This window comes from Paramormyrops kingsleyae, chromosome 16 (assembly GCF_048594095.1).
Source record: "Paramormyrops kingsleyae isolate MSU_618 chromosome 16, PKINGS_0.4, whole genome shotgun sequence".
Lineage (NCBI taxonomy): Eukaryota > Metazoa > Chordata > Actinopteri > Osteoglossiformes > Mormyridae > Paramormyrops > Paramormyrops kingsleyae.
In genome coordinates this window covers 8,556,559-8,574,277 of record NC_132812.1, presented here as the reverse complement: position 1 = coordinate 8,574,277, position 17,719 = coordinate 8,556,559, and the positions used below count along the sequence as shown (strand labels likewise).

The window sequence follows — 17,719 nt, the reverse complement described above, 5'->3', positions numbered from 1 at the left end:
TACTGTATAGAATCCTCACGTCCATTAAAATAAGGATTTCACTGTGAAAGACCAACACGCGAATCGCAGGCTTCAGCCTAAGCACTGACTGGATTAGACAGGCCATCTTGCCGACTTCGAGGCCCGAGGGAAGGTTGTGAGCAGCACTAACTCAAAATATTTTAGCGTTTGATGTGTATATTTACTGTGAGGACTAGAGCTACTGACCTCACGGGAAACACGGGGATTTCCCAGCAACAAAAAGTCAAAGAGGTGAGAAAGTGATACAGATTTAAAATAGTGTAAAATATGAGCACTGTGCCTTTGTGCTGAAAAAATGTAAAAAATGTACATTTGCATAATAAGATGGGGTAGTTTCAAGCCTTTGTTCTTAATGCCACCCACTTCCCTGTCATATCTCCTTTATGTACTGAGTATCTTCTCAAACACAGTGAACCGACAGCTGGCCTACTTCTAGCTCTCCTTCACTAATGCTGCTGCAGTGGACATGCTGGCATCCTGAACAGACATGTTCTTCAATTTGCATTGCCTGCTGGGCTTTTTTGACTAATGTTAAATGATTGATCTTGCATATTAATTAAGAGTTGTGAAATATCGAGGGATGCAAGGGAGGTGGTATCAAGTGGTATCTTTTTTTTACCCAGGGTGTTCCGATTTCCACCTGAGAACTTGGGAAGCCGTTAATCCTACAAGAGTCCCACATGCTTCAGGCAAAGAATCCCTCTCTCGCTTTCTCTCTCTCTCTCTTGCTCTCTCACTCACTCCCTCTCACCTGTTTAATACAGCAGCCCTCCTTGGAAAGTTCTGATGAAATATAACAGGTTTGAGGTAATAGTCTACTTGGAATTTACATTCAGTATTTCATTTATAGCCCCTACAAGTTCTGAAGGAGTTATCCTCAGGTTCCGTGCTGTGTGTGCAAGTTATCAGCCATATACACAATAAATACCCTCATGAAACCAGTTCAAAATGTCCATATTTTCCTTTGCCAGTTTTATCTGACTTGCTATGGTTCTCATCCTGCTCTTACACTGACATTTTATCCTCACGCTACATTGTTTCTTTTGTAAGCAATGAAAGGAATTTGTTTTACTATTAACACAATGCTGATTCATACACCAACACCTCAAGACTCTTCCAAGTGGCATTATGAGAAGTAATGGGAGGAGTTGGTTGGCCTGGAGGGCTTAATGAAGATTGCATTAGCCTAACATCGTTCAAGGAGGTTAGCTGGTCCTTTTCTGGCGTATGCTTAAGTACAGATCCAGCCGCTTAAAATTTCCCCACTTTCCATGACAGGTCCTTGACAGGACCTTGACTGGCTCTTGGCTGGTCCTTGACTGTAATGAGATCCCCCACGATGATGTAATGAAAAAGGGGGCCGGCATGATCCACCCCTCAACTCTCTGTGTGTAAAGTACTTGCAATGATCTATCCATCCACCAGGGAGAGCAGTAATCTGAAGTGACTTACCTGAAATCAGGTAAGATACCTGAATCAGGTATTGTAACTACACTGCAAAAAATGAAAATCTTAGCAAGTACAATTTTCCTATATTTAAACAAAATTCCAATTTCATTAATAAACTTACTACACTGCAATAAATGGCCTGTGAAATTTAGAAATAGTTTCTGTTGTGAGGCAAAGATGGCCTAAAACTGTCAAAATGTGTTTTTAGTCAGTTTATTGATGAAATTAGAATTTTATTTTACTTCCCTCTTTGGAGATGAGGCGGTCCCAAGATATGTCCAATACAATAATTACAGGTCTAAACAAAGTATTAAGACTGATATTGTCAAGCAATGAGAGGTATATGAAAATTAATCAGATTTGAAGCCCATTAAGCTTGTTTGGCACAAGATGAAAGATTTCATCCGCAAGGAGGCCAAGCCAGGTACAAAGCAGCAGCATGTCCAAGAGTTATTTTGGGAGAAGAGAGTGACCCAAGATGTTTGTGACAGACTAATTACAGGTCTAAACAAAGTAATAAGGTTTACTGTGGAGAATAAAGGTGTGTTCTTTCTTTCTGTCTGGCTAACAGCCGGATAGGCTGCTGGTGGCTGCGCATCCACGGGGGGGGTGATGTGTGAATGTGTCATTAACTTCTCTGCTTGGCCACAATGAAACAATGAGACAGATGAGACAGATGTTTGAAGCGGTCAAGGTGAGGTTATTTTTTTAACATAAGAAACACTGCTTTCAGATCATAAGAACATAAGAACTATACAAACGAGAGGAGGCCATTCGGCCCATCAAGCTCGCTTAGGGAGAACTTAACTAATAGCTCAGAGTTGTTAAAATCTTATCTAGCTCTGATTTAAAGGAACTCAAGGATTCAGCTTGCACTATGTTATCAGGAAGACTATTCCATATTCTGACTATCAAGCCAGTCGGTTAAATAAACACTACTAAACAGTCATTACACACTACCAGTCAAAACTGTTGTTGGCATGTAAATTAGAAACCAGAAGACTATAGTGGAAAAAAAGTATGATCGTCTTCCAAAAACATTTATACACTGTATAGTCATGACTGACATGCTGAGGCTGGGTTTGAACCAGTGATCCGGGGAACACAAGCACACAGGCTTAGCCCACTGAGCCACACAGGGACCCTGGAAGTGCATGAAAGTTCACCATAGCAAATACCCTGAGCAAGGAACTGCCCACAAGCACAAGAAAAGTGGTGGGGCTGGGGGCTGGGGGGTCAACTGAATGTGTGAAAGTCATTAACATCTCTTTTGACTGGTAGTATGTGTGTGTTTGTGTGTGGGTTTGCATAGATTCAGATGTAAATGAGCTTCAGATGTAAATGCACGCTGGCCGACCAGATCACCCCCCCTGGAAAGAAAATATCCCTATTCCCTTTTATTGTCCTTGGTGATTTTAACAGAGTGAATCTACACCAGGAACTTCCTAAACACAGACAGCATATCGACTGCCCCACCAGGGACAACATCACACTGGACCACTGTTACACCATTTTAAAAGATGCCTATCGCTCTGTCCCCCGGGCAGCTTTAGGACATTCTGATCACTGTATGGTCCATCTTATTCCAATTTACAGGCAACAGCTTAAACGTGCCAAGCCTGTAGTCAAAACTGTGAAGAAGTGGACCAATGCAGCAAAGCAGGAACTGCAAGACTGTTTTGACTGCACTAATTGGACTGTCTTTGAAGCTGCATCTGATAATCTGGATGAGCTGACAGACACTGTGACATCATACATCAGTTTTTGTGAAGATGTGTGTGTCCCGACCAAGACCTTCTGCACATACAACAACAATAAACCATGGTTCACTCCCAAACTGCAACATCTTCACCAGGCCAAGGAGGATGCCTACAGAAGTGGTGACAGGGCCCTGTACAGGCAGGCCAGGAACACGCTGACCAGGGAGATCAAAGTGGCAAAAAGAAGCTACTCTGAGAAGCTGAAAGAACGGTTCTCAGCCAATGACCCTGCATCAGTGTGGAGAGGCCTGCGAGATATCACCAGCAACAGACGACCCCTACCCCCCGCTGAAGCAAACAAAGACCTGGCAGACGAGCTGAACAACTTCTACTGCAGGTTTGAGATAAACAGATTCACACCCCCCATCCACCCCACTCCAGAGACAATAACCCTCATCACACCTCTCACCCCCCTATCCTCCCCCCTGGAACTCAGAATACACGAAGCGGAAGTGAGCCGGCTGTTCCAGAAACAGAAAACCAAGAAGGCCCCGGGACCAAACGGTGTATCCCCCTCCTGCCTCAAAACCTGTGCTGATCAGCTGGCTCCCATCTTCACCCGCATCTTCAATAGATTTCTGGAGTTGTGTGTAGTTCCCTCCTGCTTCAAACGCTCCACCATTATCACGGTCCCCAAAAAACCCACCATTACAGGACTGAATGACTACAGACCTGTCGCCTTGACGTCTGTGGTCATGAAATCCTTTGAACGCCTGGTTTTAGCCCATCTAAAGGACATTACAGGACACCAGCTGTACCCCCTGCAGTTTGCCTATCGGGCAAACAGGTCGGTGGATGATGCAGTGAATATGGGGCTGCATTATATCCTGCAACATCTGGACCGTCCAGGAACTTATGCCAGGATCCTGTTTGTGGACTTTAGTTCGGCTAAACGAGCATAGATTTTAACGAGCAGTTAAAATCATTTCAGATCCGTCACATCCTGGACACAATCTTCTCCAGCTACCCCCCTCTGGCAGACGCTACAGATCTGTTTACAAAAACTGTTTACACTATACCTCGCACCTTAAAATTGCACAGTGTTACTCACCTGTGTATATTTATAATATTTATAATTTTTCACATTTGTATTGTATGTGTGTTGTATTGTACTGTATTTGTACAGTATTTCTTGTATAGGGTATTTTGTTTTTATAGTGTCACTTATTGTAGAGCTGGGTGTTATGGCCTAAAAATAAAATCTCAGATTTTTTCACAAAAAATCTGATTTCCGATTTCAATCGATTCTCCCCTCCCCTACACAAAATCAAACTACTTTATTTAGCTTTTTTTACTTTAGACCACACCTTTAGGGGCAGTGTGTGGCTCAGTGGGCTAAGCTGTGTGCTTGTAATCAGAAGGTCACTGGTTCAAGCCTAGCCTCAGCATGTCTGCAGCTCCTTGAGCAAGGCCCCAACAGGTGGCCTTCACAGACAACTTATTCTTCAAAGATCAAGTTGAGGGAGGCATAAACACAATTTTCCCACGGGGATCAATAAAGTGTCAGTTATTATTGTGAACACTTTTAGAAAGGTTTCTCTATAGCTTATTTTAAAACTGGCAACAACACAATACACCCTCAAACTTATAAATAAAAGTAATAAGTAATATTGTAATAATAATAGAAAAAAAACACATAATTTTATCATGTCAGCTTAGTATTAAGTAAATACTTTATGCCATTGGGTTTGACATATTATATTACAATTCCATATTACAGAAGTAGCAACACCTTTCTTTGGGCACGTGCCATCTTTTCCCCTGTCATTGCCATGTTGTTAGTGAATCTGCTACAGTGTTAATTTACCCATGAGGAATGGTGCATCGCATTAGTTCCGCATTTGGCGCTTGTGTGTAAAAAAAGTAATAAAATCGATTTCATGAAAACACATCGTCCTGAACTGTAAATTCAAATTAATCAATTAAATTGATTTATCGCCCAGCTCTAACTTATTGTTTGTGTATGAGAGAGTATCAAACTGTGGGAAACTAATTCCTTGTGTGCCCCAGCACACTTGGCGAATAAAAGCTGATTCTGATTCTGATTCTGATTGCTGCAGCAGGTGAGGATCATGAACTCCCAATCACCTACAAATTCTTTAATCAATCAACAGTTACAGTATCAACAATCAATGGCTGGACAGTTGATACAGGGACAATGATCACAACACACATCAGAACAGCCTTCCCAAAGCCAACAAACTGAACCCTATTGAAAATTTGTGGACTATGCTTAAAATAAAGCACTTTAAAACAAATCAATATACTGTAGGACCAAAGTGCTGTACAAAGGATAAATAAGAATAGACAATAAACAAACCAATAAAGCATATTAAAATAAAATAAAATAAGTAAATAAAATAAATTAAAAAGAAAAATGAGCTTTTTTAAGTCATAGCAAAGACCATTCAATCATTTAACCCTGTAAAAAGAAAAGTAAAGTTTTTGTAAAGACAGCGCCATCTAATGGTATCACCCTGCAAGTGAATGAATGGGCGGGTTTATAGTCAAATATAGGCCCACCCCTAGAAGAAGGGGGGCTCTAGCTTCCGGCTGGTATTTGGAAGGAACTTGGCTGGGATTTGGCTGCCAGCCAGACTGGAGGGGAAATTTTAAGTGGCTGGATCTGTACACTTATGATGAAAAATGGCTGCTCAATGATTAATCAGGAGGAGACGGTACTAGGATTCCTTGAGATTACAGCATTGTATTAATAGGTTTTCAGTTACAGAGAAATTCATCTTTTCTTCCTGCTAATAATAATCTAATTTTCTCCTTTGCAGGATTGTTTTTCACTCCCAAACACAGCCGAATGCTGTCCCTTATCCGTTTTATATTGTCCACGTAGTAAGGGATTTATTTCATGTGCAAATGACTGCCGAAATGAAGATGCTAAATGCTCTGATGCCTCACGGTAGCCCTGGCTCATGCCCCATTCCGAGGTCTTGTTCTGTAAAAGCTAAATGTCTTTCTGGCCATAACAGGGCAAACATTTAAATCGAGACCCCGGTTCTTCCCTTGGAGGGCGTGTCTTTAAATGTAATGACTGCCCTGGGTCTGTAGCATCAACAAGTAAAGACAAGCAAAAATACAGGCTCATGTTAAAATTGTAAACTAACAGAAACTCACTTCAGGAACTACCTGTGTTAATATATACACGGCCCAGGTGGCTCTGTTAGCAGCTAATCAATGCCTGATGTCTATGTGCACTTGCCATTCATCATTCCCCAGTCTATCTTTGCCTTGTTATCGATTTTGCGGTGTAATTGTTTCTAAAGACAAAAACCGTTAACTGTTATTATTTAAATGTCTGTTAAATGAGTTTTTCTTTGGATTAGCAGATGCATTAAAGGGGATCAAGGGAATCTACAGGATACAGCTGTAAACATGCTACATGTTGCATGCATTCTCATTAGCTTCTTGTGGCTTGCATGCTGAACAGTACTGATTAATATCCATGTGTTCTCTGCAGGTGGTGCAAAGGCAAATGCAAAGCACCATTTCATCAGTCATACCCCTAATACTAAGATTATTGGTCTGTAGAGAAATACATCACCACTAGACTGGTAGTATGAAATTCTTCTTCAGCTGATGATACACTGGGCAACTTTTTCAGCAACTTTGCCAGGCAGTGTTGCTGACCAGTGTTGCTTGGGCACTTTCCCATCGATATTGGGCAACAAATTTCTGTTTGAAAACCTTTGATCAACAGTGGTAACTTCTTGCGATCATCCAGATACAGATGAGTTGCCCATTGTCTCCCCTGGTTTGCTGTTGCCCGGCAACACTGCTCAAAAGGTTGCCCTGTGTATCATCACCTCTCTGTGTCAGAAGGTCAGAATACTTTCCAAACATCAAGCTAGTTTTGTTTGGAATGTATTAAGAATGCCTTCTTGTCAGTGTTCTTGATTGGTTACCTTTGTTAAAGGCAGACTGGATAAAGTATATCAGATATGCCATGAGTTTACTGGGTTCATTCTCGTGCCATTTCTCGAATGGTTCCAGAAACTCGTTCCAGTGATATTGATTATTTTTTGAAAGGGGACTCGAGCTGCAAATAGACCAGGTTAAGATGCACCAAGCAGTGTATGACTACTGTGTGCTGTTAAATTATTAAGGGTGCTGTGGGAGCAAAAGGAAGAAAAACACCCTTTTCTTGTAGATATTGCTGGATGGAATGTCAGTTTTTTCAGGATGAACTGAAGATATATTTCAAAATTGTTGAATCTTTTTATTTTTCCATCTACTCTACCTGAAACCCCAAAATTGTTTGCACAGTACAATGGTTTCTTGTGAATGCGATAATGTAAAATTTTATTACAGCTAAGTATGATGAACTGTAACAGAATATTGGCAATCACTTTCAGATGGAGATATATCTTTGTTATTATAGAAAGTGTTTATCTCAGGCTGAAGAATGTTGCCAAGCTGTTGCTGTAATTTCTGGTTCTAGCTTAAGGACATGAGCCTGTTAGTCAAGAGTAGAACTGATCTGGGAACTGTGTGCAAAGCGTATCGGAGCCAAGTGATTTGGAATCACATTCATTCAGGGCTGATCTGGCATTATGGGCTTTAGGATGCTCAAAGCCAACAGGGCAGGAAACAGCGGATTCTCTGCTTCTGCATGTGTTGGCGCGTCTCTGTGTTCCCGTGATCGTGCAGCCGACGGGGCTCTTTGAGAGCAGCCAGCATGTGTGTGCGTGTGTTTGGTGTGTGCGTGTGTGTTGGCACTGTTATTGAGATTGTGCAGCTGACCGGCCCTTCGAACGAAGCCTCCCTGCTCCTCGCGTGCAAGATTGCGTGGGTGTGCGCTGCCTTGCTGGTCTTTAGACCCAGATTTAATATCAGTTTGTGATTCACCCTTGAAAATGCTGGTGGCCTTTTTGGAATGACCAGGCAGCTGTGTGTGTCTCTCACTCAAGCAAGCTTCTGTAAGGCTGTGGACCCTTCACACAGCACCAAGGCCTTTGTGGAAATCATTCCATTTTTTTCCATCTGTGGGTTTGAGTCAGAATGGAGCACGCTTCATATTTTTGTGCTGTTTGACATGTACTATAAATTTGCCATTGCGAAAGGGCAGGAGCCGCGACAACAGATCTGTAATATGAAATTGATAAATGATAAATTCCTGGGTCCTGTTTTTTGAGCCTCTAGGCATGGTACCCAAAAAAAGGCTCAGTGTAATATCTAACCATAAAGACAGATAGAATTGTTATCACTTAAATCACTAGCAGGTGTTTCTTTCTTTTTCTTTCTTTTTCTTTCTTTCTTTCTGTCTTTCTTTCTTTCTTTCTTATTATTATCATACATTCATGACAAAAACAACTATAAAATAATAGAGAGTCTGAATCACTTCACGACAAATGCTGAGGACGTATGTTATTATGCTGGATGACTTTAAGAGTTGAGTGCTGCAAATGCTAGAGGTAAAGGAAGGAATTGGAAGCCTTGCTAGAGTTGACTTTGGTGACCCGCATCTGTTTGGAATGTTGTTGTGATGCAGGACGTCGTGCCACATTGTCGTGTAGGGTAGCTTTGTGGGAGCATCATCTTTCCCTGGGGGAATTTTAAAAAGTCTCTGTGTTTTGGTTTTTGACTTCTGAGCTTGATAATCATGTCTCTCCTGCAAGCACTTGGTGTGTCTGCCATTAGAATAAGGAGGATCTTTCGCCGGGTTTATGTAAGGACTCTGGTCCAATCAGTGAGTGTTGTTTAAAGGTACTTGTAATGTATTTTTTTCAAAGTGCAATCAAAGCCACGGCACAGTGCAGTAAACAAATACTAATCCAACTAAGAGGAACTGGCTGGCCATGGTCTATTGTTACTGTCACATAAATGTTTTTCCTTCTGCCTCTGATGCTCTGTTTGGTGTGAACCTTGTGGGATGAGCGTTTTGTGTGAATCAGTAATTATGCGAAAGAAATGCAAAAGTTCAAGCCTACACATTTGTTAATGATTAGGACGTTGTTTTAGGATATGCCCACGCATAATTGGAAACGTGAAAAAAATGGATCATTTCGGATTGGTTCTTCCACAGTAGATTTTTATTCCTCTCATGCTGTACATTTCCACTGAAATGCTGATTAAGTGTGACAGACAGTGACTGAATGGTGCTTTGTGAATAATTTTTTTTGTAATTTTCTCTGGTGTCTTATTTTGCATCAAAAGAATCCAGAACAGCAAATGTTTGTTTGCTGTGTTTAATCATACCTGCTTTAAGGTAGTCTAAGCAGTAGTATTGGTATTTTATCACGTATTTGTTGGTTTTCATTTGGGATGATTGATGATGATGATGATGAGATTATCCTGCCATTCTAATAATTGCTTTGAATTCATCTTCAAAGGAGGATTATATTCAATTACTGTACATTTTATCTAAAGGAGAAATGGCTTTAAAAAGTATTCAACCCCTTTGGATTTTGGATTTATTCTTTGGCGACCACAAAATACTCCATAACATCAAAGTAAAAAGATAACTTTTTTATTACCTAAAAAGGACTGCATTTGTGTTCAGCCTCTTTTTTAATGCCGTACCTTAATTGTCTGTTGCACCTGACTGATTTCAGTAGTCTCATAATCTCTTAAATGGGGTGTAAATGTATGTGCAATTAAGGTGTTTCACATTCTTTCACCTTAAATGCACCAGTACCTCCCTTAGTTGGTTATAGCAATATAAGCCAAAACGAAATTATGAAGATCTGTGAATCAAGGATGAGATGAGTGGAATTTTTTTAGCCTCAGGGACAAACTTGTGCCAGTATAATATTCTAAGCACGCTTTTGTTCATCATAAACTTGGAGAGTTTATGAAAATGGAAGGCAGAGTGGATGGTAACGGTACAGCAAACAAATTCCAGGAAACCTGCTGCTCTCTGCAAGAGAGCTGGGATCTTTAGGAAAAGGACAGTGACTCCAAGCATGTCACAGAAGCGACATTGAGGTAGGTTATAAGCATAAAAGTTAATGTTCTGGAGCGGCTCATTCGAAGTTTGGACCTGAATCAATTGAGAATCAGTAGGAATTAAAAAAATATATATGCTCACCAACAGTCCTCCTTCATAGCTAACAAAGCTTTGGCAGATTTCTGAGGAAAAATGGGTGAGAATTCTGGCCACTAAATGTGCGGAGCTTGGAAGGACTTAGCTGAGTGGACTCTGAGCCGTAAAAGCTGCCAAGGCTTCTTCTTCAAAGCATTCATTCAGAAGGTTTGCTATGTATCCACTCAATTTTGTTTGTGATTTTAAAAGATTCATTATCCACATCATATTGAAAAATACTTTATTAACATCAGAGAGAAAAAAAAATCTATGAATTCCATTTTGATGTTCATGACGTGGCACAATAAAAATGTGAAACATTCCGAAAAGTTGAATTCTTATACTTTTTAAAAAACAATTTAATTACACACCATTTTCAATAATGCAGAGTTCTTTAATTTACTTATTTGCTTCTCTGTTGTGCTCTCTATGAATGGATGAGCTGATCTGTATATGTGGTCAGAAGAACATAGTACTCTTATACTGACTCACTGAGAGCTGTGCTTCAGTGATAGAACTCCTGTGTACCTTTCTCTCACTCGCTATATACACTCGCCTAAAGGATTATCAGGAACACCTGTTCAATTTCTCATTAATGCAATTATCTAATCAACCAATCACATGGCAGTTGCTTCAATGCATTTAGGGGTGTGGTCCTGGTCAAGACAATCTCCTGAACTCCAAACTGAATGTCAGAATGGGAAAGAAAGGTGATTTAAGCAATTTTGAGCGTGACATGGTTGTTGGTGCCAGACGGGCCGGTCTGAGTATTTCACAATCTGCTCAGTTACTGGGATTTTCACGCACAACCATTTCTAGGGTTTACAAAGAATGGTGTGCAAAGGGAAAAACATCCAGTATGCAGCAGTCCTGTGGGCGAAAATGCCATGTTGATGCTAGAGGTCAGAGGAGAATGGGCCGACTGATTCAAGCTGATAGAAGAGCAACTTTGACTGAAATAACCACTCATTACAACCGAGGTATGCAGCAAAGCATTTGAGAAGCCACAACATGCACAACCTTGAGGCGGATGGGCTACAACAGCAGAAGACCCCACCGGGTACCACTCATCTCCACTACAAATAGGAAAAAGAGGCTACAATTTGCACGAGCTCACCAAAATTGGACAGTTGAAGACTGGAAAAATGTTGCCTGGTCTGATGAGTCTCGATTTCTGTTCAGACATTCAAATGATAGTGTCAGAATTTGGCATAAACAGAATGAGAACATGGATCCATCATGCCTTGTTACCACTGTGCAGGCTGGTGGTGGTGGTGTAATGGTGTGGGGGATGTTTTCTTGGCACACTTTAGGCCCCTTAGTGCCAATTGGGCATCGTTTAAATGCCACGGCCTACCTGGGCATTGTTTCTGACCATGTCCATCCCTTTATGACCACCATGTACCCATCCTCTGATGGCTACTTCCAGCAGGATAATGCACCATGTCACAAAGCTCGAATCATTTCAAATTGGTTTCTTGAACATGACAATGAGTTCACTGTACTACAATGGCCCCCACAGTCACCAGATCTCAACCCAATAGTGCATCTTTGGGATGTGGTGGAACGGGAGCTTCGTGCCCTGGATGTGCATCCCACAAATCTCCATCAACTGCAAGATGCTATCCTATCAATATGGGCCAACATTTCTAAAGAATGCTTTCAGCACCTTGTTGAATCAATGCCACGTAGAATTAAGGCAGTTCTGAAGGCGAAAGGGGGTCAAACACCGTATTAGTATGGTGTTCCTAATAATCCTTTAGGTGAGTGTATATTAGCTTTAAGGAATAAAACACAAGTCATATGTTAGGCCTTCACCCAATCGCATGCACTTATGGAAGGATAGCTATTTGTGCTTTGTTCACTCTGAAACATGTAGATGACTGAAGTGTATGTGTGATTTGTGTGAGTCCACATGTGTGTTACTCTTTACGCATGTCTTTTTTTAATTTATTGTTGGTATGAAACTTATTTTTGCATAAAGACTGAAGCTAGGTTTTTTGTTTGTCAGCACATTTTTTTCTAAATATATCATTGTACCTCATACATAATAAACTACTAGAGTGTGAGCTGTGGATTTAAGTAATCCCCATTCACATTCAACGATAGAGTAACAGCAAGTTTAGCTTAACAGCAAGTTTAGCTTAAGGTTTAAAAAACCGAGATTAACTGTGTAAATCAGTTTTTAAATAAACCATTTTTATTCCTTTGCCGTGACATTTTGGCAAGCTTGTGAAGATTTCTGGATTCTTTCCGTGCAACAGGACATTCACTGGAAGGCTCCCACAGCAATAAATTTTGCTTTGTGTGTCTCTGTAGATTATTATACTACCATACTTTAAATCTTAAATTGCAAATCATTCTGCAAGACACTGATTTCTATAGGATGGCTGTCATATACTGTAGCAAGAACCCAGTCTTAAATATGTGGATAGAAGGTTCGGGTTCGATATTTCTTAAAAAGAATTGTGTTATCTGGAAGTGTAGTCTAAAGACTCAGAGTCACCCACTTTATTTGAGAATGTGACACAGCTTTTTACAGCGACAGGATAACAGCGACCTGGCAGGTAAGATCAGCCTCTGTTTTTGAGTTTAAGGGTTCTGCAAGGTTGGAGCAAATGAAACAGATTACCCATCAGATGACCTATATAGTAAGTCACAATATGTTTTCTTAATTTCTGGATTCTATTTTAGTTTTAAATGTAAATGTCTCTGGAAACAAGTGTTTATATCTCTCATTTTATTAACACATCTCACTAAAATATTTATCTGCTGGTGGCAATGCCCCTTTTTTGTATTTCAGTTTTTACTTTGTTTACCATTGCAGAACAATTAGCCCGGAAGGTCTGCTTATAATTGTAGTTTTTTAATATGTATTGACACATTTTGGATATCATAATATTTGTCATAAAATATCCAGCTACGGATTGCTTTTTGTGACACTGGGGTCACTGCACCCTGTTGCCTTGGGACCCCCTGAGGACAGTGTAACGTACTCCCCGGGCGGGGTTTCAGCTTGTCTTAGTGAAGGAGTACCTGTACACAAATACACAAATACACATGCTGCGTGAGACTCATCAGTTTACTTGCATGCCATTCAAACGTGGAAGGATTCTGCAGTATCCAGTGGAAACTGAGCCGGGACCTGGTTCCGACTTGCAGCTATGCTGAACCTCACTTTGACTACTTTACTGACCAGTGTTAGAATGCATTAGTGTAATGTTGTCATGTGTCTCGTGTATTTGGACCAGGCATGCATAAAAATTACTTTATGTAGAAATATGTAAATCCCTGGGCACCCTGAGAGCTGATTTATGGGATGGGGATTTCAGCTACGCAAAAACCAGGTTAAGAGGCAGCTGCCTATATAGTGGAAGCTGGAATGTTTAAAGTATTTGAAATAAAATGATTAATATGCAGTCCTCATGTTGAACCACAGCATGCCTCTCAAACACATGGGAATTCTTAATAGGGTTTTGGAAATGTTGCATTTTCACTAGGAAATACCATGTTTAATCAAAATCAAAAGCAAGGGTTTCCAGCAAGGGATTCTTTGTTGTTTGCCGGAACTGATGTGAATAAAATATGTAAGACTCAGTGTGTGCAAAAGAAATGAATTGCAAGGTTCATTTGCTCATTTGATGAGCTGTATAGTTGTCAGTTGTACATATAATAGGGTTCCGAGCTAACTAATAAACAAAGCACAATTTTGGTGACTCCTTCCTGTAACATGGTAAAGAACCAGATATGTTTGGTCTATACAGTTTAGCATAACACACCCTGTCATGGTATGATATGACCTTGCGGGAATTACACCTAATTTTGGAGAAGGTTATGTAACCACTGGAAAACATTATTTGATTCATAAGTTCACTCTGAGACAAGTAGTCTATAAAAGGAAAATTACGACCATGATGACTCAACCTAGATATGGACGTCCTTCAAAATGATCTAGCGGATGAACAATAAAACTCATGATGGATGTCCAGAAGAGCCTATAGACCATCTTCAAGGATGTGCAAGCCTCTCTTGTTTGCAGCTGATGTTAATACTTCATCCGTGCAACGCAAGTTGAATAGCTTCGAGATTAATGAAAGGTTAGCCAGGCAGAAACATCGATTTCTGGGCCACTTGAGATCTTAATTAGTCTTGATAAGGCCCATAATTGAATGACCTGCTTAAATTTTACATTTTTCATACTTGATTAAAATCATTTAAATCCAGATGTGTGATCTGAAAACTTTAATAAGTGTGGTGATGAAAAAATTGCAAACTTGTTTCAAATTTTCCCAGTATACATGTATTTGTTACTTTTCAATTAAAATGAGTAATACTGTATTTATTAATAATTAAAAATGATTTGTAGCCATTGAACAGTTCTCTAGGCTGCCAATTTGGGGTCACATCTCAACCCCCAGCACATTTCTTTTCACGGATACATTGATTTCCTGCCGTTGAAAAGTATTTAGGTGAACTGGCATCTTCAAATCGCCCACAGTGTGTCTGTGCCTTGGAAATGGACTGCTGTTCCACCCAAGGTCTCTTCTACCTCATGGCCAAACTCATAGCTGACCTCATAATCGACCTCATGGTTGACCTCATGGCCGACCTCATGGTTGACCTCATGGCCGACCTCATGGTTGACCTCATGGCAGTTCTAGACTGATTGCTACCCTATGCTATGATAAAATGGACTAATATAACTAATATGAAGTTACCTATGAGATTTTTAAGAGTTAAGAATAACACTGGTATACAGTGATTTTGGTGCCAACGATGTCTGAACGTTTTTATATTAAGTTTATGATGCTGATTAAGAATATGACTCCGGTTTTACCAGATTGGCTCTAGTTTCTGAGATATTTAATAGTTAATTAATTAATTAATTAACGCAACATGTTTGAAAAGCATTCAGAATTGCAAGTATATTTTAATTTTAGTTACAACTAGTAAGTAAACAGTCTAACATCATACAAAAAAGAAATTAAAAATATCTAACAGTGACAGGAAAAAAAGTTATGTATGATTTGATTAAATAATACAATATTAATTAGTTATTAATTGTTATTAATGTCAATTCTTCAAAGACGACTAATGTCTACGAAGCGTGATGCGACCTTTGTAAAAAAGTCATCAAACTGGCAACAATGGGCACAAGCGTTTTGTCGAAAGTCGGACAACAACTGTCCCCATTCAGTTGTTTGCCAGTCCTGCAAGTACAACCTCTACAGATCGGCCTACACCCGCTTTGGCAGTGTCTCCAGATCCCACGACAAGCAATGCCTGCAGTACATTCTCCTCAACCGACACACTGAAAGCAGAAGTGCTATGGGCTTTGCAAACGGTTAGCCGACATCACTACTATACGTCCAATGATGACATTCACACTGTGGTGAGCAATTTGCTGGGACACAGTTAGTAATTGTAGGAAGTTGTGGCCTACATACCCTTAACAGCTCATTCAAGAATGGTTTTGAAGTGTGGATGGTGGAGAAAGTGCTCAAAGCATTACATTTTCTTTTCCACTCTGAACCAGCCAGAAGAGAGGACTTCAAAGCTGCAACATCATCCTCAAGATTCCCTCTACCTTTCTGTGGCCATCGGTAGCTCTAAAATTTGCCAGCTGTTGAACAAGCATTGGAAGTCTGGCCCTATATTGTGAAATATGTGGACTTGGTGAAGTCAAAATAGGTGAAAAACCCAGGGACATCTTCTTTTAACTGCATTTGTGTAGCCCGAATGGATCCCCTTCTTCTGGCCAAACTACATTTTTTCATGACCCTATCACAAGCATTTCAACCATTTCTGGCTAAATATCAGACAGGTTTTCCCATGATGCCCTTCCTTTGGAAGGACTTGGCAGATATGATCTGGGTAAATATTCACCACCACAGTAACAACAGCAATAAATGAACATGCAGACACGCATGCAAGCTTTTTTGTAGACCTGTGTAATCAATGATATTGATTGATATACTGAAAGTTTATGTCCCATCCTGTGTTGTTCCCTGTCTTGTGCCCATAGGCTCCAGACCTTCTACAACCCTGAATAGGACAAGTAGGTGGATGGATGGAAGTTCATAGGGTCAAAAATCTTTATAATTTTAGATTTTTGTTAAGTAATGCTTTGCTTACTGTATTGGTTCTATGAATTTCTCAAGCTAAAACAAACAGCAAAAAACTCAGTCTTAATATAATATGAATATAATACAAGCCACCTTAAAAACCTTATATACTAAATATATTTGCCAGGCTGTAATACTTGCTCTGCATACAGATACTGGCATCTGTATATAGAGAATAAGGAAAGGAGGCTTAAATGAACTGTTCAGAATTTAGTGGGTTTAAAGTACTACGTTATTATTCAAAACCTGTATCAAGGTTTTTTTTTGATGTTCATGTAAGTGTAGATGTGGAGGGCCGCTGATTTACATTAACACTTATCAGGGTCAGCTGTGGCAAACAGTTCGTAGTTTGATAGCAGTGATACAGTACACCTTCGTCTTGGCAATGGATGATCACAGTGACACCAGCTAAGACACACTTCCAGACTGCATGGAGGGCAGTGGGAAGCCTTACGGATGGACACACCGGAATGAAAGGGGGTGCAGTGCTGGGCGGCAATCAGGCACAGCTAAGGCGTGTTGGGAGGGCTCCGGGTGTTCATGAGCTGCTAACACTAAAGCAATTTTTATGTCTAGGTGCTGGTGTTTCTGTGAAGAAATGCAAAGCTGAATAGGAAGTATTAATATCACTAACACACAATGTATGGGAGGCTATATGGGGCATGAATGAAGGAAAGCTTGATATGGTAAAGATAGGAATGGATCCTTACAACTTCAATTCCATATAATAATATAATATAATATAATATAAAATAAAATAAAATAAAATAAAATAAATCTCCCAACAGGGTTTCCCAAAAGTACTTAACAGAGAATAAAACAGTGAAACTTAATGAACAGAAACAGCAGTATCACTAATTGACATACAGCAGTTTAGAGCAGGGGTGCACAATCTTATCCAGAAAGGCCCGTTTTGTATGCGGGTTTTTGCCATAACTCCCTAATTAGATTGCTAATTAGAGGACTGATTAGCTGAGGAGTCCTCACAGCTGGGTTTGACCAGCTGACCCAAAGGTTATCCCAAAAACCTGTATACACACCGGTCCTTTGCGGATAAGATTGGCCACCCCTGGTTTAGAGTAACTAGTTTACATGTCTACATATCACCCTTTAACTTCAAGGAAAACATTGGAAACCAGTTAAATCATGGACAAATTTGATAGAGAACCAGAGTAGGATGTAGGAGTAGAAATTCAAAGAAATCATACAAGAGGGATGTCATCCAAGTAGATGACAGAACTCATAGTTGAACTTGCAAAGAAGAAAAGAGAAGATGGAATCTGGAAAGATAAATATTTCTTAAAAGTGAAGAATCATGAATTTCTGGA

The 17,719-nt window shown here is 40.1% G+C and overlaps 2 protein-coding genes across 4 annotated transcripts in view; both read left to right on the top strand.

Moving 5' to 3' along the window:
• LOC111849083 (E3 ubiquitin-protein ligase SH3RF3-like) overlaps positions 1 to 17,719 on the top strand; it is a 118,748-nt gene that overhangs the window by 36,331 nt on the left and 64,698 nt on the right. The window lies entirely within an intron of this gene.
• On the top strand, positions 1,342 to 4,380 carry LOC140578709 (uncharacterized). Its single transcript, XM_072700531.1, has 2 exons — positions 1,342 to 3,567; positions 3,667 to 4,380. Exons 1-2 carry the CDS (start codon positions 2,795 to 2,797, stop codon positions 4,130 to 4,132), a joined length of 1,239 nt encoding a protein of 412 aa, XP_072556632.1. The 5' UTR covers positions 1,342 to 2,794; the 3' UTR covers positions 4,133 to 4,380.

Bases quoted from the DNA above. Each gene is read 5' to 3' on its own strand.
- LOC140578709 (XM_072700531.1), top strand. From the start codon at position 2,795: ATGAGCTTCAGATGTAAATGCACGCTGGCCGACCAGATCACCCCCCCT. The intron at 3,568-3,666 runs GTTTGAGATAAA...CCTGGAACTCAG, and splicing joins CTGAACAACTTCTACTGCAG to AATACACGAAGCGGAAGTGA.